At 39.7% G+C, this 14,886-nt stretch overlaps 1 protein-coding gene across 2 annotated transcripts in view; it reads right to left on the reverse strand.

Annotated features, from left to right (window-relative positions):
* The window catches only part of ksr2 (kinase suppressor of ras 2), a 154,186-nt gene that overhangs the window by 39,028 nt on the left and 100,272 nt on the right, over nt 1-14,886 (reverse strand). For both annotated transcript variants that reach the window (XM_022209952.2, XM_022209950.2), the window contains exons 10-14: nt 13,927-13,947; nt 13,531-13,640; nt 9,889-10,057; nt 8,251-8,292; nt 4,238-4,307 (exon numbers count right to left, since the gene is read on the reverse strand). In XM_022209952.2, coding sequence (XP_022065644.1) covers nt 4,238-4,307; nt 8,251-8,292; nt 9,889-10,057; nt 13,531-13,640; nt 13,927-13,947 — 412 coding nt within the window. The remainder of the gene's footprint in view (nt 1-4,237; nt 4,308-8,250; nt 8,293-9,888; nt 10,058-13,530; nt 13,641-13,926; nt 13,948-14,886) is intronic.

Genomic DNA, 14,886 nt, shown 5'->3' on the forward strand with positions numbered 1-14,886 from the left:
TAACCTTAACCATAACCCTAAACCTGTGTTGGGAAAGTGAGGACAAAGCCGTTTTGTGATGGAAAAGCCGTTTCGTGAATTAAATTCCGCAATGTGTTCCTTTTCCCCGTAGGGGCGCTAACCTAAATACGCTCTCACGGGTCGTATTCGGGTGCACGGTGCATACGACCGATGCGATCGTATGAATTTGAGGACTTGTTGGTTCTCTTGCGTCGCTTTCTCTTTTTTCCTTAACTGAGCACATTGCTCATCGATTGCACGTCCGTCTGATATCTTGAAGAGGTCTGCAACCCTGAATCTGTAAGCGCAGAAAAACTAAGAGGGCCTGAAATATTTGCGATGAGTTCAGTGATCTTTTTTGTGCATAAGAGCACTTTCATAGACTGCAATAAGTATGCTGCAAAGAGTATTCTGACCTCAGCTGCGTGGCTCGATATCAAAGCTGTCTGTCCCCCTATTGTGTGAGCGGGTAACATTTTCAGTCTGCTTTTACCAAGACACCAAAGATGAGACATCTTGTTGTTGTAGAATCCTCTTTGTTACACATAAGGTCCTTTATTGAGGCCGTTTCAGTCAGCAGGAGATGAGCCATTTTCACCACAACCTCTTATTTTTGCTTTTACATTTGCTCCGTTTTCCATGGCCACGCTTTATTAGATTATTTTCTTGATTTTATTGCCATTTTTTTCAGTCTTTGGTAGCTTTATATTCAATCAGAATGTGTATTTTGCTTCTTAGTTACTACACTAGAAAGAACAAACTGAACCACTGGCTTTTATTGTGCAAATCACCTGCAATTGCCCTGCAGGTTGCAAAAGCACACCGATAAAGAGATTAAAATGTGAGTAGGTTAATGTAAGAAAGGCCAGTCCTAATTACAGGCGGCCTTTTCTGATTCTCGTTTTTAGATTCACAGATTTGTACGAAATTTCAACTAGCGTTTGCACTCTGAGCTCCTATTATTATCTAACCCCAAGGATGGACATTGTCGTCTAACACAGTGGGGGCCGGCGGCACGACAAAAATGAACCCACTTCCTTTATTCAACCCATCCACCTCTGTGCACATAGCTGACTGTGTAACATCAGTGTGTAACCTCTCACAACCTTTCCGTGATATATTAACGCTGCTTTGCAAAGCAACCCTGGAGTCCGGGCAGAGACCACAGGTGAGGCAGCCTATGAAATAATGCGATTCCCGTGGCGCCAAGGGCCCCTAGCACCGGTTCGATTTCTGCTCTAATGAGGGAATCCTGCAGGGTGTTGGGGTCTGAAACAGGCCCTCATTAACCCTGAGATGAGGCCATTAGGGCTGGAGAAATCTGCCAGCTGCCACCGCGAGAGCATGCAAAGATGTGAGTAAGGAGGGACAATAGCATTAATTAAATCAGAAGAATATGGGCTGTGTAACTGCACTAATGCGTTCACATTCGTCAAATGGCAGAGAACAGTGGTGCAAGCGTGAGAAAAAGGGGAAATAGTAAAAGAGTGCAATTGTGCTTGCAGATTTAAAGCAACAAGTGGGAATTTAGAAACACAAGGGTTTAAGTTCTACATATTTAGTTGTGTTTGAAAGCAGGAGTAAATACAAAGTCAAGCTATGATAGATACTGTGATGCTTTTACTGACTGATCCCAGTGAGGTAATTTATAGTTTGTTCACTCAGGTCAGATTGCAGAGTGAGCTGAGCTAAACACAAGCCCTTATTTAACCTGTAGATTTTACATATGGTTCATTCCACAATTTCAGGACATTTTACGTCCCACCCACCAAACTTCAAATAGTCCATGCACAAAATACTAAAACATGCAGTTTACTTGTACTGAGACCAAATCTAGAAAAACTAGAAGAAAAGAATGTTTGAAAATATTTTTTAAAATATCAAATAAGTCTGGAGTTCCCCCTTAAATGTCATTTTTCTCTTGTCCCACCCCCCTGTGACCAAATTGAATCTCAAATAAAATAGTTAAAATGAAACCTAAACCTCCTTTTTTTGGCAACATGTTTTTCATTCATGTGTTTTGTAATTGTGTGAGCATTTTTTGAATCAACATAATAATTGAAATAACAATTATTATGCATAGAACGAGCTCCACAACAGCCTGTTACCATAATCTTTTTAGCTGGTAGAAGAAGAAGAAAACAGTGAGTCACATGATACGCTGGAATTATATCATCAAACACTTTTCCAAAAGAATGGGTAAAGCTATGTCCTCTCTTCTCGTTTTCATATTTTCATCACATTGTCAGCCTTGATTGAATGTGTCATTCTACCTCATGTAATCCTGTTGTGCATATTATCAGGATAAGACAAATTATATTTTTTTCTTGACTGTTTTCCATCAGTAAGTTTGTCCTCTTGGTCAGCAGTAACAACTAGCTAAATATCTAGCTTGTACTCCTGCGAAAAAGCTAACATTAGCATGGATTAGCCAGCCCTGTGACTGTGATTAGAGTAGGGTTAGCAAACAACAAATAAAACATGGAAAAAAACTGTACCATTGATGTGAAAGATGAGCCAATAAAGCTTTTCATAGTTTATTGCCTATTAATGATGAATATGTAGAAGAAAACTGTAAAAGAGAAGGTTTACTTTTCAAATATTTCTTCAATTCTGGAATGACCCAAATCTTGCTCAAGAACATTCACTGTAGCAGTCCATCCAATGTAAAACCTTATGCCTGTACAGAACTTTTCGCAATTTAGTCCTAAAATGATATTTTCTCAAGGGATAAACATAGTTCTGACTCACAGAAAATGCATGAAAACCACTATACAAGGTATCCCTGTACATCCTTGTAAAAATCGAAGCTATTCCCCAAATGAGAAAATACAAGGGGGCGATTCTTTCCCTTTTTATTAAACTCTAAAACACTGCACGATTAATTGGAAAATCAGCCGGTCTCTGTTCTACCAGTTTTGACCTGACATTGTATTCACTTAAAGACTGACTGGCTGAACTGACATCAGAATTTTATAACATGTTAAACTATGCTTATAATTTACAAAAATAAATGACTATATTCTAGGTTTGGCTGTTACAGACACATTGGAGCAGTAATTGTTTAAAAAATGACAATAAAGTAATCCATGTTTCATGCTGAGCTGCAAAGACTTCACACCCATCTAGACAAAACCGTGGCCTCCACTTTTTTTTTCTGTCCGCCCACCCAATAAGTAGAAATACAGTCTATTTACAGGAGCCTACTGCACTGTATTACAATAAAAATGACCAAGTGATCCACTGCCTGCACATCTGCAGCTCAATCAGCCCCAGATGTGAAGCAGTTTTCGAGCCTGTATTGGTCTGATCCTCTCTAGTTTAAAACAAAAGTGTGTATTTGTGCAAAACTGACAGCAGTAATTTTATAGTTCAGTGGCTGCATGTGGTCTCAAGATATGGAAAATAATCTTTTGTGTCACATTATAATGATTATGATAATGAATGTAGACCTCAAACAGTCCTGTTCTATTCAGACACATATGGCGCCCGCTGTGATGCATTATTTGCAGTCCTGTATTATCCACTGATTCTTATTATTTCCACAAAATTGCTTCCTACTTTTTATTTATCTGAAAGCTGCAACAGGAACACGGATGAAGACGTCGGTTTATATTAAAATGCAGATATGTAACGCGCACACAGCTATGCCCCATACATGAGTTTATAAAGTTATATCATTGTTTTTCTCTGTCTTGGTGAACATGTTATTTAAAAAATAAATAGAATGAACCCTGGCATTATCCGCTATTGATTAATCCATTACAATCTATGGGTATTTCATCATAACTGACCATCCGGCTATAGATGGAGGTTCCTCTTGCGTTTGTGATAGATTGAGATCCTAATCTAATTAACATCTGGGTCGAAAGGCATCCCATCACTAATCATCCTCTTCCGGTTGTTCCCCCATGACCACTGGCTTCCTCAAAGAGCCAGTGAAAATCCACTTGGCATCCCAAGTGTAGCGTGAACTAAAGGCCATGCGAACATTAGTCTCTGAGTAATCGTCATGTCGTCCCTCGCATTGAAATTGTCACCCAAATATCCGTGCTCCAATAAGTTTGACTTGGCCTCTGACCAGCAGCCACAGATGGAAAGAGAGAAGAGGGGGGAGGGAAGGCGTGCAGATGAGAGGAAGATGGACAGACAGAGAGAAGATCACAGTACTTTCTTGCTTTCTTTAAATGCCGTCATGCGGTTTTGGTGAGAAGCTTCTGCGATAGATTCTACTCACCCTGGTTCAGAAAGGACAGGGTGCAGAATGACCTGTGGTGCTCTGCTGGGGGGAACCTCTGGAGCAACATCTGGAGACATCAAACCAACAGGTTAGCACCAAATTTCACTGAGTATTAAAGCACTTTAAACATTTATATTGCTTTTTGTGTGGAAGACATCTAGCTATAGGTCGGACATATGTATCGCTGGGAATCAGAAACCATCAATGGAAGAAAGCATATGAATGTGGTGTTTGAATGCCTTAATGCCCTATTAAGTAAACCTTCCCACTGTTGCTCATATAAGAGACTAAAATGAATACGGACAGAAACACAGTTACTGTGGGAAACATGATTAAAGCACAGTACAACCTGACCATACATCTGGATAGTTCTGGTAACTGAAGCTAAACTACGCTATACAACAGAAGTGAGTACATCCCAGTGCAATATCATGTAAAAGTCAAGTGATTCAAACTAGTGTCAGCTTGTATTTCCTCTAATGTAAAATTACAAACTAAAAGTTTAGGTTGACTATATTAAAATTACAGGCCTCGCAACCTTGCAACACATAACCACCTACGTGCTTCACTATCAGGATGATGCATTCACTGTGGTTGCCGGGTTGGTTCACACCAAACGTGCTGGAACCCAACCAAGCTGATAAATATTTCGTGTTTCTTTCTCATTAAAGATTGTTCTCCCAATATTATTCTTTTCATGTTCTTTAGCAAAGTTTAATCCAACAAGTTTTAGCCAATTAGTAAGTTCTGTTTGTTGGACAACAACTAAAGAAGCTGACGGTATACAATGTCTTTTGCACTGTCAGAGTTGTGACAGAAACTCAGACTTCCATTGATTTTCCCTGTACCAAGTCTGGAGCGTCTATTTTCAAAGTTAGACTAAAAAGGAGCGTTCTGTCTGTAATGTCATTTTAAGGGAATACCATTCAGCTCTGATTAGTGGTAGAGTAGCTCATTCTTTACCTCCTGGTTTCTGCAGCAACAGTGTTTCAAGTGATTTTAATTGGTTTGTGAACTTCCTGTATTCTTTTACAGCTTCAAAGCCAGATTTTTTTTCAGTTAAGTGGTCTGTACTTACATAGTGCTTCTCTATCTTGGTGGTGCTCAAAGCGCTTCACATTCACACACCGATGGTGACAGAGCTGCCATGCTGGGATCGGGGCAACTTCGAGTTCAGTGTCTTCGACATGTGGAGGGGTGGGAGATTTAACCCCCAACCTTGCAATTAATGGACAACCCGCTCCACCACCTGAGCCACTGCCACCCCTAGTTTTTCTGGTGATTTTTTTTCCATGTGGAGCCATGATATAGACATGTATAGGTGGAAAATGGAGACAGTTCTGGTGTTCACAGGTTATTTTATGACCAAGCTCATGCAATTACGCTCATGGAGCACCACAAGTGCATTCAGTTTTGCCAGGTTTTCTAACTTGTGCGTCAGTGATCTAAGGTGTATTCATTTAAGTTCCACTGAATTTCTATTTTAGTCTGTATTTATTCAAGTATTACAATACAGGGACTCCAAAGTATTAGTTTTTGATGTTTATAAGTGAAAATGGTTAACTTGTAAACTTAGAAACAATACAATTCTTAAGAGGTGATACAAGTTTGATTGATTTGACAATCAAACGATATGCTACTGGGAGTACTCCTTCCTGTTATACACTGTATAAAGTAACTTCCGTAACCCCCTGAATGTGTACTAATCCTACTTTAGACATGATTTACAAACATCCATGGTACTATAGGATACACCACTTCTTTCTAAAATGTTTAAACTAATTTATTGTAGGAGGCCATGTAAGAACACTGTGGTCTAAAGTATTGTAAACCAGAAGAAACTGGACAATATAGCATTTTGAAGAATGTGAAGAATAGATCCAAAAGTCCTGGTTATTTGATGATGCAATTATAACTTTTACACACAGAAACTTTTTTTGATGAAACTTCCGTGCACTCTGTCCCAGTTTTTGTTCAGATAGCCACACTGAGGGAGGCTTGGCCATACAATAAAGTGTAAAGATCACAGGAAACAGACCAAGAAGCCCGTCTGATCTGTTTGACAGAAATGTTCTATACAGACTTCAAACTGTGTTGACAGCTCACTCTGCAGGCAGACAGCGGTCTGCCTTGAGGCTGACACCACACTCTAATAAAGATTAGCTATAATCATTTCATATACTTGTTTGTTCCCAGTGCAATCAGATCATAAATGGTCAGGTAGGAGCCTTTGAAAGTTCAGATTGTTTCTCCATCTTTTAAGATCTGAATGTGGATTTTTAATGTATTTATTGTGCATACGTGTTCTACTATCTACCCTGAAACTGTGTTGTTTCATGTTGTTGTCACGGTTTCTCAGTTGTCTACATGTCTGGCTCTGATGCTGCAACCAAAGTGCCCATATAGGATCTTACTAAAGACAGAACTGGACTGGACTGATTTCTCATTTGCTGGCTTTAGAGCACAAAAAGAAACTATTCATTTTATTTAGATTTTTTAAATGAAGCCCTTTAGGAACGGACATTTTTCTGGCATCAAACACCTGCATGTAATGAAACTCTGTGAAATAAAAAAGCGGATTTAATGCATAAAAAAGATTTGTGACGGAAATATTGTATTTAAAAAAAATCGCTGCCAGAATTCAATATTTTTCTCTTCACCCGGAGTGCCTTAGACATCGCTTTGTCTGAACGCAGCGAAGAAAATGTCAGCAGTACAATGAAAATCCTTCCCATTCTCCTGGTCATATTGAATTTCTCTTATAATGTCTTGCACAGAAATATCAATCAATGTCTAATATGCACCCATGGCAGGAGCAGTGGCGCACTCTGCGGCATGCAGCCCTAAAAGCACGTTGACAAAGGAAATTTAATTTGATGACCACAAAATGACACGTGTGTACACATATACACTGCATGTCACATTAGTGGAGAATGAGGAGGAACAGGTTGAATTCTCCTTGCTGCTCTTTGGAATCTTCACCATGTAGGATGGCGGGAGGTCAGCTGTTCTGTCGTATCTACCTCTGAAAGACATCAGAGGATTCGATGTCATGCTCGCCTGCCTGTGTTGGAACGCTCTGACAATTTATGACAAAGTGTGAGCCACAAAAGACATTCCCTCTGCGGCACGGCGCGTTAGAAGCTGGCACCGACGCTTCACAGCAAGAAGGACCTGGTTGTCTTTAATGTGCGGACGTTTTCGTGGATTCGCTCCAAAGACCTGCAAGCCGGGAAGCTCTAATTTGTCGAACGGCGTGCATCTGAGCCAGTCATATATCACCGAGCATGTGATTCATGTGACAGGAAGAGAATGTTTTGCAGGGTTTTCCTATGTTTCAGAAAAATGCACACTGGGATAAGCTCAAACCGCACCAAAATTAGATGAATACATGTAAAACCATACTGTAATTTCCTCTTGGGGGCTTCTATAAATGCTTTTTCGTTTGTCTTCTGCTTTGTCCAAACAAGAGCCGGCAGTAAATGTAATATAACATGACTGTGGCATTAGTTCCACCTACAGCATAACGGTTCTCAACTCATGGCACTAACACTAAGAGGTTGGATTTGACCATGTTGTTATGCAGCTCATAAACGTAGCGGATGTAAATTACCTGAAAATAGACAACAGAATGTGCGGCTACAGTAACCAGAACCTGCTGCTGCATGCTGTACAGTATATTGATGCATTAAAAAAAAAAAAAACTGCTCAGTTACACCTCACTCTTTTCCAAACACCACTCTAGGTTGTCTCTGCTGTAATAACCTGCCAAATGAGCAAAGACTGCGCGGTACCGGTGTGGGCAAAAAAGCACACAGTCTGGGCATTGACAAATCATTAGGAGGCCCAAATGAGACAAGCGTGAGTGGGTGTAGGGGCCGAGAGTCTCCAAGCAGGCCAAGGTGAGGGGATGAAAATCAGCACCAACATCAAAAGAGCCCTCCTTACTCATCCTTGGCTGGCTGCAGTGCATTATAGGTAGGGGAAATGATCAATTACCAGGTACTTACCGGGGAAGATGAACTGTTGTTTGTATTTGAAATAACTGGAGGCTGTGGAAGGAGACAACAGAAGAGACGCAGTTTGACAGAAAGTTGCGTGGTCAGTCATACACGGCTGTTTTTTAGTCGAGTATGTAGACTCCAAACAGTTCATATACAGATCATAAAACACAGCTTTGGTTTGCAGCACATATTTACACTTGGATTTCACTCTGTTTATTTACTGGCTTGCAGCAGAGGCTCCATGTGTCATGGCATATATTAATATCTTCAGCTGGGGCACTCAGAAATGCTATTAATTAGTTGTACATGAGACCTGATATATATTGCGCTAATAAGCATAATGGGAGCATTGAAGAATGCTAGACTAAGAGAATAAACATGATAAACAGTATACCTGCCTAACATCAGCAGGCTGGCCTTGTTATTGTGAGAAATAACAAGCCTCACAGAGAAGCTAGCATTGCTGCAGACTCTCAGACTGAGGCTGTACTGCTTCTGGCTGTGGCATACATGTACACTTGGTCTTTTAATGGTTAAAAAAGACAATATTTACAGGCTGTTTGTGTCAAGTCTGTCTCATATGAAGATATATCCTACAGTAAAAGATGTCAGTTATGGTATGCTGCCGTTGGCATGTCAATATGAGGATCAACACATTCTTTTCATTGTCTGTCTTTACTGTGAACCATGTGCGTCACTTGGAGAAAACAGGCAACGAGCCAGTCCACTGCAGCAACATTTACACCCTGCTGGTAATGCAGTTTGTGCAACTGTGTTAAAGCCTGTTAACATGGGTGGAAAAATGAAAAGCAGTGGGAAACGGGCCTTAGTCCCACTTTCCTGTGTGTTTACAATGTTTGGATGCTTAATATTTTGGGAATTTTTGTTAAATAATTTTCTAAGTAGGAATGCTGGTAATGCCTGATCCTAAGACCAGGGTCAATAAAGGTGATTTTGAAGTGATGAGTATCAAAAAAAAAACTTTATTTACATCTGATGATAAACAGAATTGTGAACAAAAAGACACATTACCAGTCATTTTATTGATACCAGAGAGCAAAATTGCTATTCTGCTGCATACTATCTTAATCTATCACACATTAGCTACCCTGAAGTCACTAAACCTTATAAAAGCCTCTGTCACCGTGCTCCTTTACCCACTAAACTACCATAATGCTCTCTGCTTACCAACATCAAGTGTCTGCCTCCTCTTGTCGACACACTATTAAAAAGTAAGAGGTACAACAGTTAACCTACACTACTTCAAGTGTGTTTTATCTAGGAAAATGGTATTGAGTATCTGAATGGCTCAGATCAGATTTGAAGCAAAAAACATAAACAAACACAAATTTCATCACACCATTCCTAGTTCTAAGTTTTGGAACCATAGTTCTAAAGCAGGAAGTAAAATGACATCTTAAAGCTCTGCTAAAATGTAAGATTGCTATGATACTAAATTCCACCTTGAAAAAGTCTCTCTTATGGGGCTCCTTTATTAGCTAAACTCTTATAATGCCTTCTGCTTGACAACAACTACTTTAGGTTCCAAACGTAACGATTTGAGGACGATTACAGGAGTGTGTTTTATTCCCAAGCTTATTTTTTGGACATTTGAATGCGAGTGAACTCACATCTGGTACGTACCTGTCAAGTTGAACTGCTTCTGTTGCCGTGCGGACTGCGGGGAGGGGTGTAGTGGCGACGGAGGCGTGGCACTGCTGGGCAAAGGAGGAGCCGGGGAGGACGGGGTGGAGGAGGTGGTGGATGAGGGGTTACTGCTGGAGTCTGGTTGGTATGGGACTGGGATGTGATCCTGAGAGGAGACAATAAAGAACAATCAAAAGCTATACTAAAAACTTCAGTAGCGGTGATTCTGAAGTGAAGTTTTAGTCTCTTAACCGCACTATGCTTTATTATTGTCTGCCTCTTTCTGAATCTAACATGAAATTTCTCGATTGATTTTCTACCTTCCGGGCAGAGCTGGGTTTTCATTAATTTCAGTACAATAAGAAGATCATCGTGCAGAGACTTGAAACTTGCCTGACAGAGGTAATTCATCACAATGAGTAATATGCTGAATTCACTTTCCTGGCAAAATGATGTTGTCTGTGTGTAGTCCTGTACTGGCGAACAAAAGAATGGTGCATTCAAGGACCCAAGATGATAAAGCTGAGCAAAATTAAATCAGGAACTTGCATTCACACTCTCATTATGTTTTTGTATATTTTACTTTCAGACTGTGTTTTGAAGGTATACCCTTACATCAGTTGTTATTAATAAATCATGATGTTGGTGTGAGAATGCAAAACTGTGCTTTTTTTGGGCTGATCCAGTCAAGTTCCAGTTCACTGAGCTGCTCCACGTCACACTGGAAAGCTGAAAATCTTACAAAACTCTCTTAAGAGCTAGATCACAACCTCTACCTGGAACCAGTCCTATTTTGATTTAAATAACTGCTAAATCTAATAATTTTAGCATTTTTTTTCAGTAAAATCTCAGAAACACCCACTTTTTCTTCACTTAATCTCTGCTGAAAAGCCCTTTATTTATGTTTTATTAATTATACAGTCTCAGAATTGAATCCAAAAGACAAACAGTAAGCAAAACCTGGCGACAAAAACAACGTGTTTTCTGCTCACCTGTCAAACATTAAATCTCAGATATCAGAGCGTCCTCGAATGCACCAACAGTTAGAGATTCCAAACGCCATAATAACAAAACCGACAAAACCTATGGACGTCAAACTTTTCAGTTTGATGGATTATCTTCCTCAAGCAAGTTTCCAGTCTCTGCTACTTGATTTTTCGAAGTGCGCTGGAAAGAGGGGAAATCAATGGCTGCCTGGAAGGTGGGAAATCAATCTGAAGATGTGCAAATTGCTTCAGAAAATGGCTCGCAATGATGCAGAGTAGATGCAATTTGAAACGAACAAGCTAAAACCTGTATGTAACCACTGATATCAGCCTATGCAATTTTGTCATATCTGCCCAAATAGAGCTGGACTTCAAATGGAAATCATCATCTGCCACAGCAAGTGAGAAGTAGAAAATCATACAGCAAAGTCAGAGAAGATGGTTGTATTATTGTGATATTTGCGGGTAGGTTGGATTACAGCAGAGTGTGTCGTATACTCATGAGGTGTATACATAGACTATGAACGTTTTTCTGATGCCCCTTCTTTACATATTAGCTTTAAGTACATCTTAAGGGGGGAAATCAAACTTATGAACTGTACAGAAAACAATAAATCCAAACATGTAGAGTCCAGAAAGGATCTGAGCGAGTGAGATAAGCAGCGACATCTTTTATCGGTGACTGTGGTTTCAAATGAAGCCAAAAAATAGTACAACACATCTCTCCTTTCTCTGTTGCTTGATGTGCTTCTGTGTTCCGTGTACTAGCAAGGGTTGGCTTAAAGCTTCCTAATCGTGAAAGCAGACTCTTCGTTTACAGGTTCATTGAAGCATGATCAAAACACGGGATTAAAACCTGCATTCACGGCTGCATCGATTGAAAGATCTGTTAAACATGCCTAAGCATCAGACTCCTAACACAAAGATTTTTTTTACTTTAGTAGATCTTCAAATGCAAGGATTAAACAGAGGTATATTTGCTTTTCTGATCAATGCACAAACCACTATTGGTTTTCATTATTTTACTGGTAAGCTTTCAGGTTAAAAAGACCATATTTCATCAGAAAAACATGAACATTATTAAGACTTTAGGCCATGCTTTGTTTGTGATTCCTGTTTTCACATCAAAATTAGAGATGTCACATGTGAGACACTGATCATGCTCACAAGAATCTTTTTATCTAGCTGGTAATTTTAAAACATTACACTTAAAATTACATTTCATAGCAGGAACTTGGGGTTTAGGAACTGTATTTTAATATATGATACATAAACAGGTCCTAGTCTTTTAGAAGTCCGAGCAGCTTGGTTTGACATAATCTGAACTGAGCGAAACTGAGGATGGGTTTGAAAGTATCGTATCTATTTTCTGAAAAAATGACAAAATGACACCAAATATCACAGCACGAAACAGCAAAAACAGAAAAAAAAGTCCTGGAGCAACTTTTCTGAGGTTGTACACTTCATCAGGAAAATTATTCAAATCTAAACTTGAAAATGTGATATTTTATCCAACTGACTTTGCAAGTCCATTTAAAATTGAAAAAACAAATAAACTGCTAAAAAAATAAGCTGGTTGGACTAACCAAATTCTGTATAGAACTAAAAATTCTGTGCCTCTCAGCACAACCGTAGAGCTATTAGAAACTCTGTACCAACTAACAGTCACATGACAAAAAATCATCAACTTTTCAGCTGAAGTGCAGGCTGTGTTTTCCCAAAGCAGAAGATACAAGTGTAGAAAAAATGACAAATGTAAGTAGTAAAATATCTGTATCTACATGTAGTGTGTAGAGTCAACATTTTTGTCAATTTTGGTAGCACGTGTGAGCACTTGGAAAAACACTGTGCACATTGAATTTGTTAATATTTGTAGCAGAAATTATTTTTTCTTTTTTTTGGATTTAAGGCATCACACTGTTATCACACAGTACAAAAGGCATTTCTGAGCTGTCTCTACTTCTAGCCATTGTTGTTCTGTTTGCACAGAGGTGCAGGATCTTATACTGCAGTGAAAAATTAGCTCACAGTGAGTAAAAAATAATGTGACAGTAGCAAAAACGTGCACAGAAATAGCTTAGTGTGACTCCTAAATCTTGAAAAAGTGGGAAACTATCTGCCGAGTTAAAGACTTTCCAGCCTAACACATGTGCAATGACAAACCAACACACTTTAGTTTCTTAAAACCTCAAACTCAGCTACCAGCATGGCAGTTTGACACTGAAAGAAATGCAAACAGACTGAATTCTGACAAAGGTGCATGTGATTCCCGTAACCGGTATTGTTTAAGGACAAACACCAAAGCTGTGCATTTGTCTCATTCACACGTTAACACCTGCACGTTCTTCCTTAACATGCACATCCGTTTCACAGCATTTCCATCACCGTGTTTCCACCGCAGGAATCTTGTGCTAAATTTTTTTTCCTCTGGAACCGAGCAGATAAAGTTAGATGTGCCGGCTGCACAAAACATTCAGCATAAGAAAACAAGACCCATCTGTGTAAACGTCAATACTGCTGGAGGTATTTTGGTAACCGTATTGCTGATCCCCTGAGAAACACGCGATGACTCAGAACCAGCTCCTGAAAAGTGAAGCAATGCGACACGTTACGCACAGATTGTAATACACAGGTTTTATCTTTTTCCGCTTACCTTGTTGATTTTGTTGGTTTTGGGGAGCGTCTGACTGATGTGCAGGTCTGTGTACCTGAGCGGGTTGTTGATGTCACATGGCACTGATTCAGTCCGTACCAGACGAGCTACTGCAGAGACAAAAAAAAAAAAGCACAGAGGAACACTGCAGCGCTGTGGGAGACTGACATGAAACAACATTTGTCTAATAGCTTTGGGAAAATTAGGTGAAACTCTTTATCAAGCTCGGCTTCCAATGTGAAAAAAAAACTACCCTCACTTGAACACATCCATTTATTATCACACACAGACACCGTTAAACAAAACAAAAGTTTCCTTAAGCAAGCGATGTCATTAAGAAACTATCACTTTCTCTCACTAAAACACAGGAGAAGAAGTCTAATTAGTGCTCTTTACCTTGAGTCGTTCCTTGGTGATCTTATTTGGGGAGAAATAAGAGGGGAGGAGGGGGAGGCAGAGAGAGGACAGAAGGAATCTTAATTGTCATAGCAGATAATGGGAATTATTCCGTGCCGGCAAAAACAGTCCAATTACATTTGTCAAACCCAAGTGGCTTAATTCATCAGCAGGTAACCTTTTATCCACCGACATCAGCAGGAGATGTTTGAAAAGAAACAAAACCTAGTGTTAGTTAATGGACTTATTAACTCATTTCATCTTTAAACCACTGGTTGAGATAGCAGGGCCAGAAATGAATGTTGGTTTGGGACCATTTTTGTTCATTATTTATGATTCCGTTATGAGTTAACAGCAAAATTTGTCCCTAAAAACTTACTTTCTCCAGTGTATTTCTGGCAAACAGGTGCCAAAGCCCCTTACAATTACACATCATACATTCTGCAGTTAAAGTGTGTAAAATGTGCAGACATCATTGCGGTTGAACAAGCAGCCAGCCTGTATTTTAGAGGTATTTAGAGAACATAAACAGCCAGCTTAACATTAGGCATGGTGACGGCAAACAACACTCCAGATTCAGTCCCCAGTGTAAAGCTGCGTTCAGCCGGCCAACACCTCATGTAAATCAGTCGGCTTTGGAATCACTAAGAGGCCTTTTTCATATTACCAGGAGGCACATTTCTGAAAGCTGCACCGCACGACACAGGCTGCCATTGAACTGTCATTGTTGAGACAGTAAAACTGTCTGAATCTGAAGTGCAATCTTTCAGGATCCAGTGCCAAGCTATTGAGGTATGTTCATCCAGAATCTGTTTTAAATTAGAGACACAGTATGGCTGCATTAAGAAAGACACACGTGGTCGTAATTAAGCGCGCCTGAACTGATGCACACTCAGGTAAAGACGCATCCATGCATCCTGCAAATGTTACAACTTGCATGAAAAATGATCCTGAGGGTTT

The sequence above is a fragment of the Acanthochromis polyacanthus genome, chromosome 7 (genome assembly GCF_021347895.1).
Source record: "Acanthochromis polyacanthus isolate Apoly-LR-REF ecotype Palm Island chromosome 7, KAUST_Apoly_ChrSc, whole genome shotgun sequence".
NCBI lineage: Eukaryota > Metazoa > Chordata > Actinopteri > Pomacentridae > Acanthochromis > Acanthochromis polyacanthus.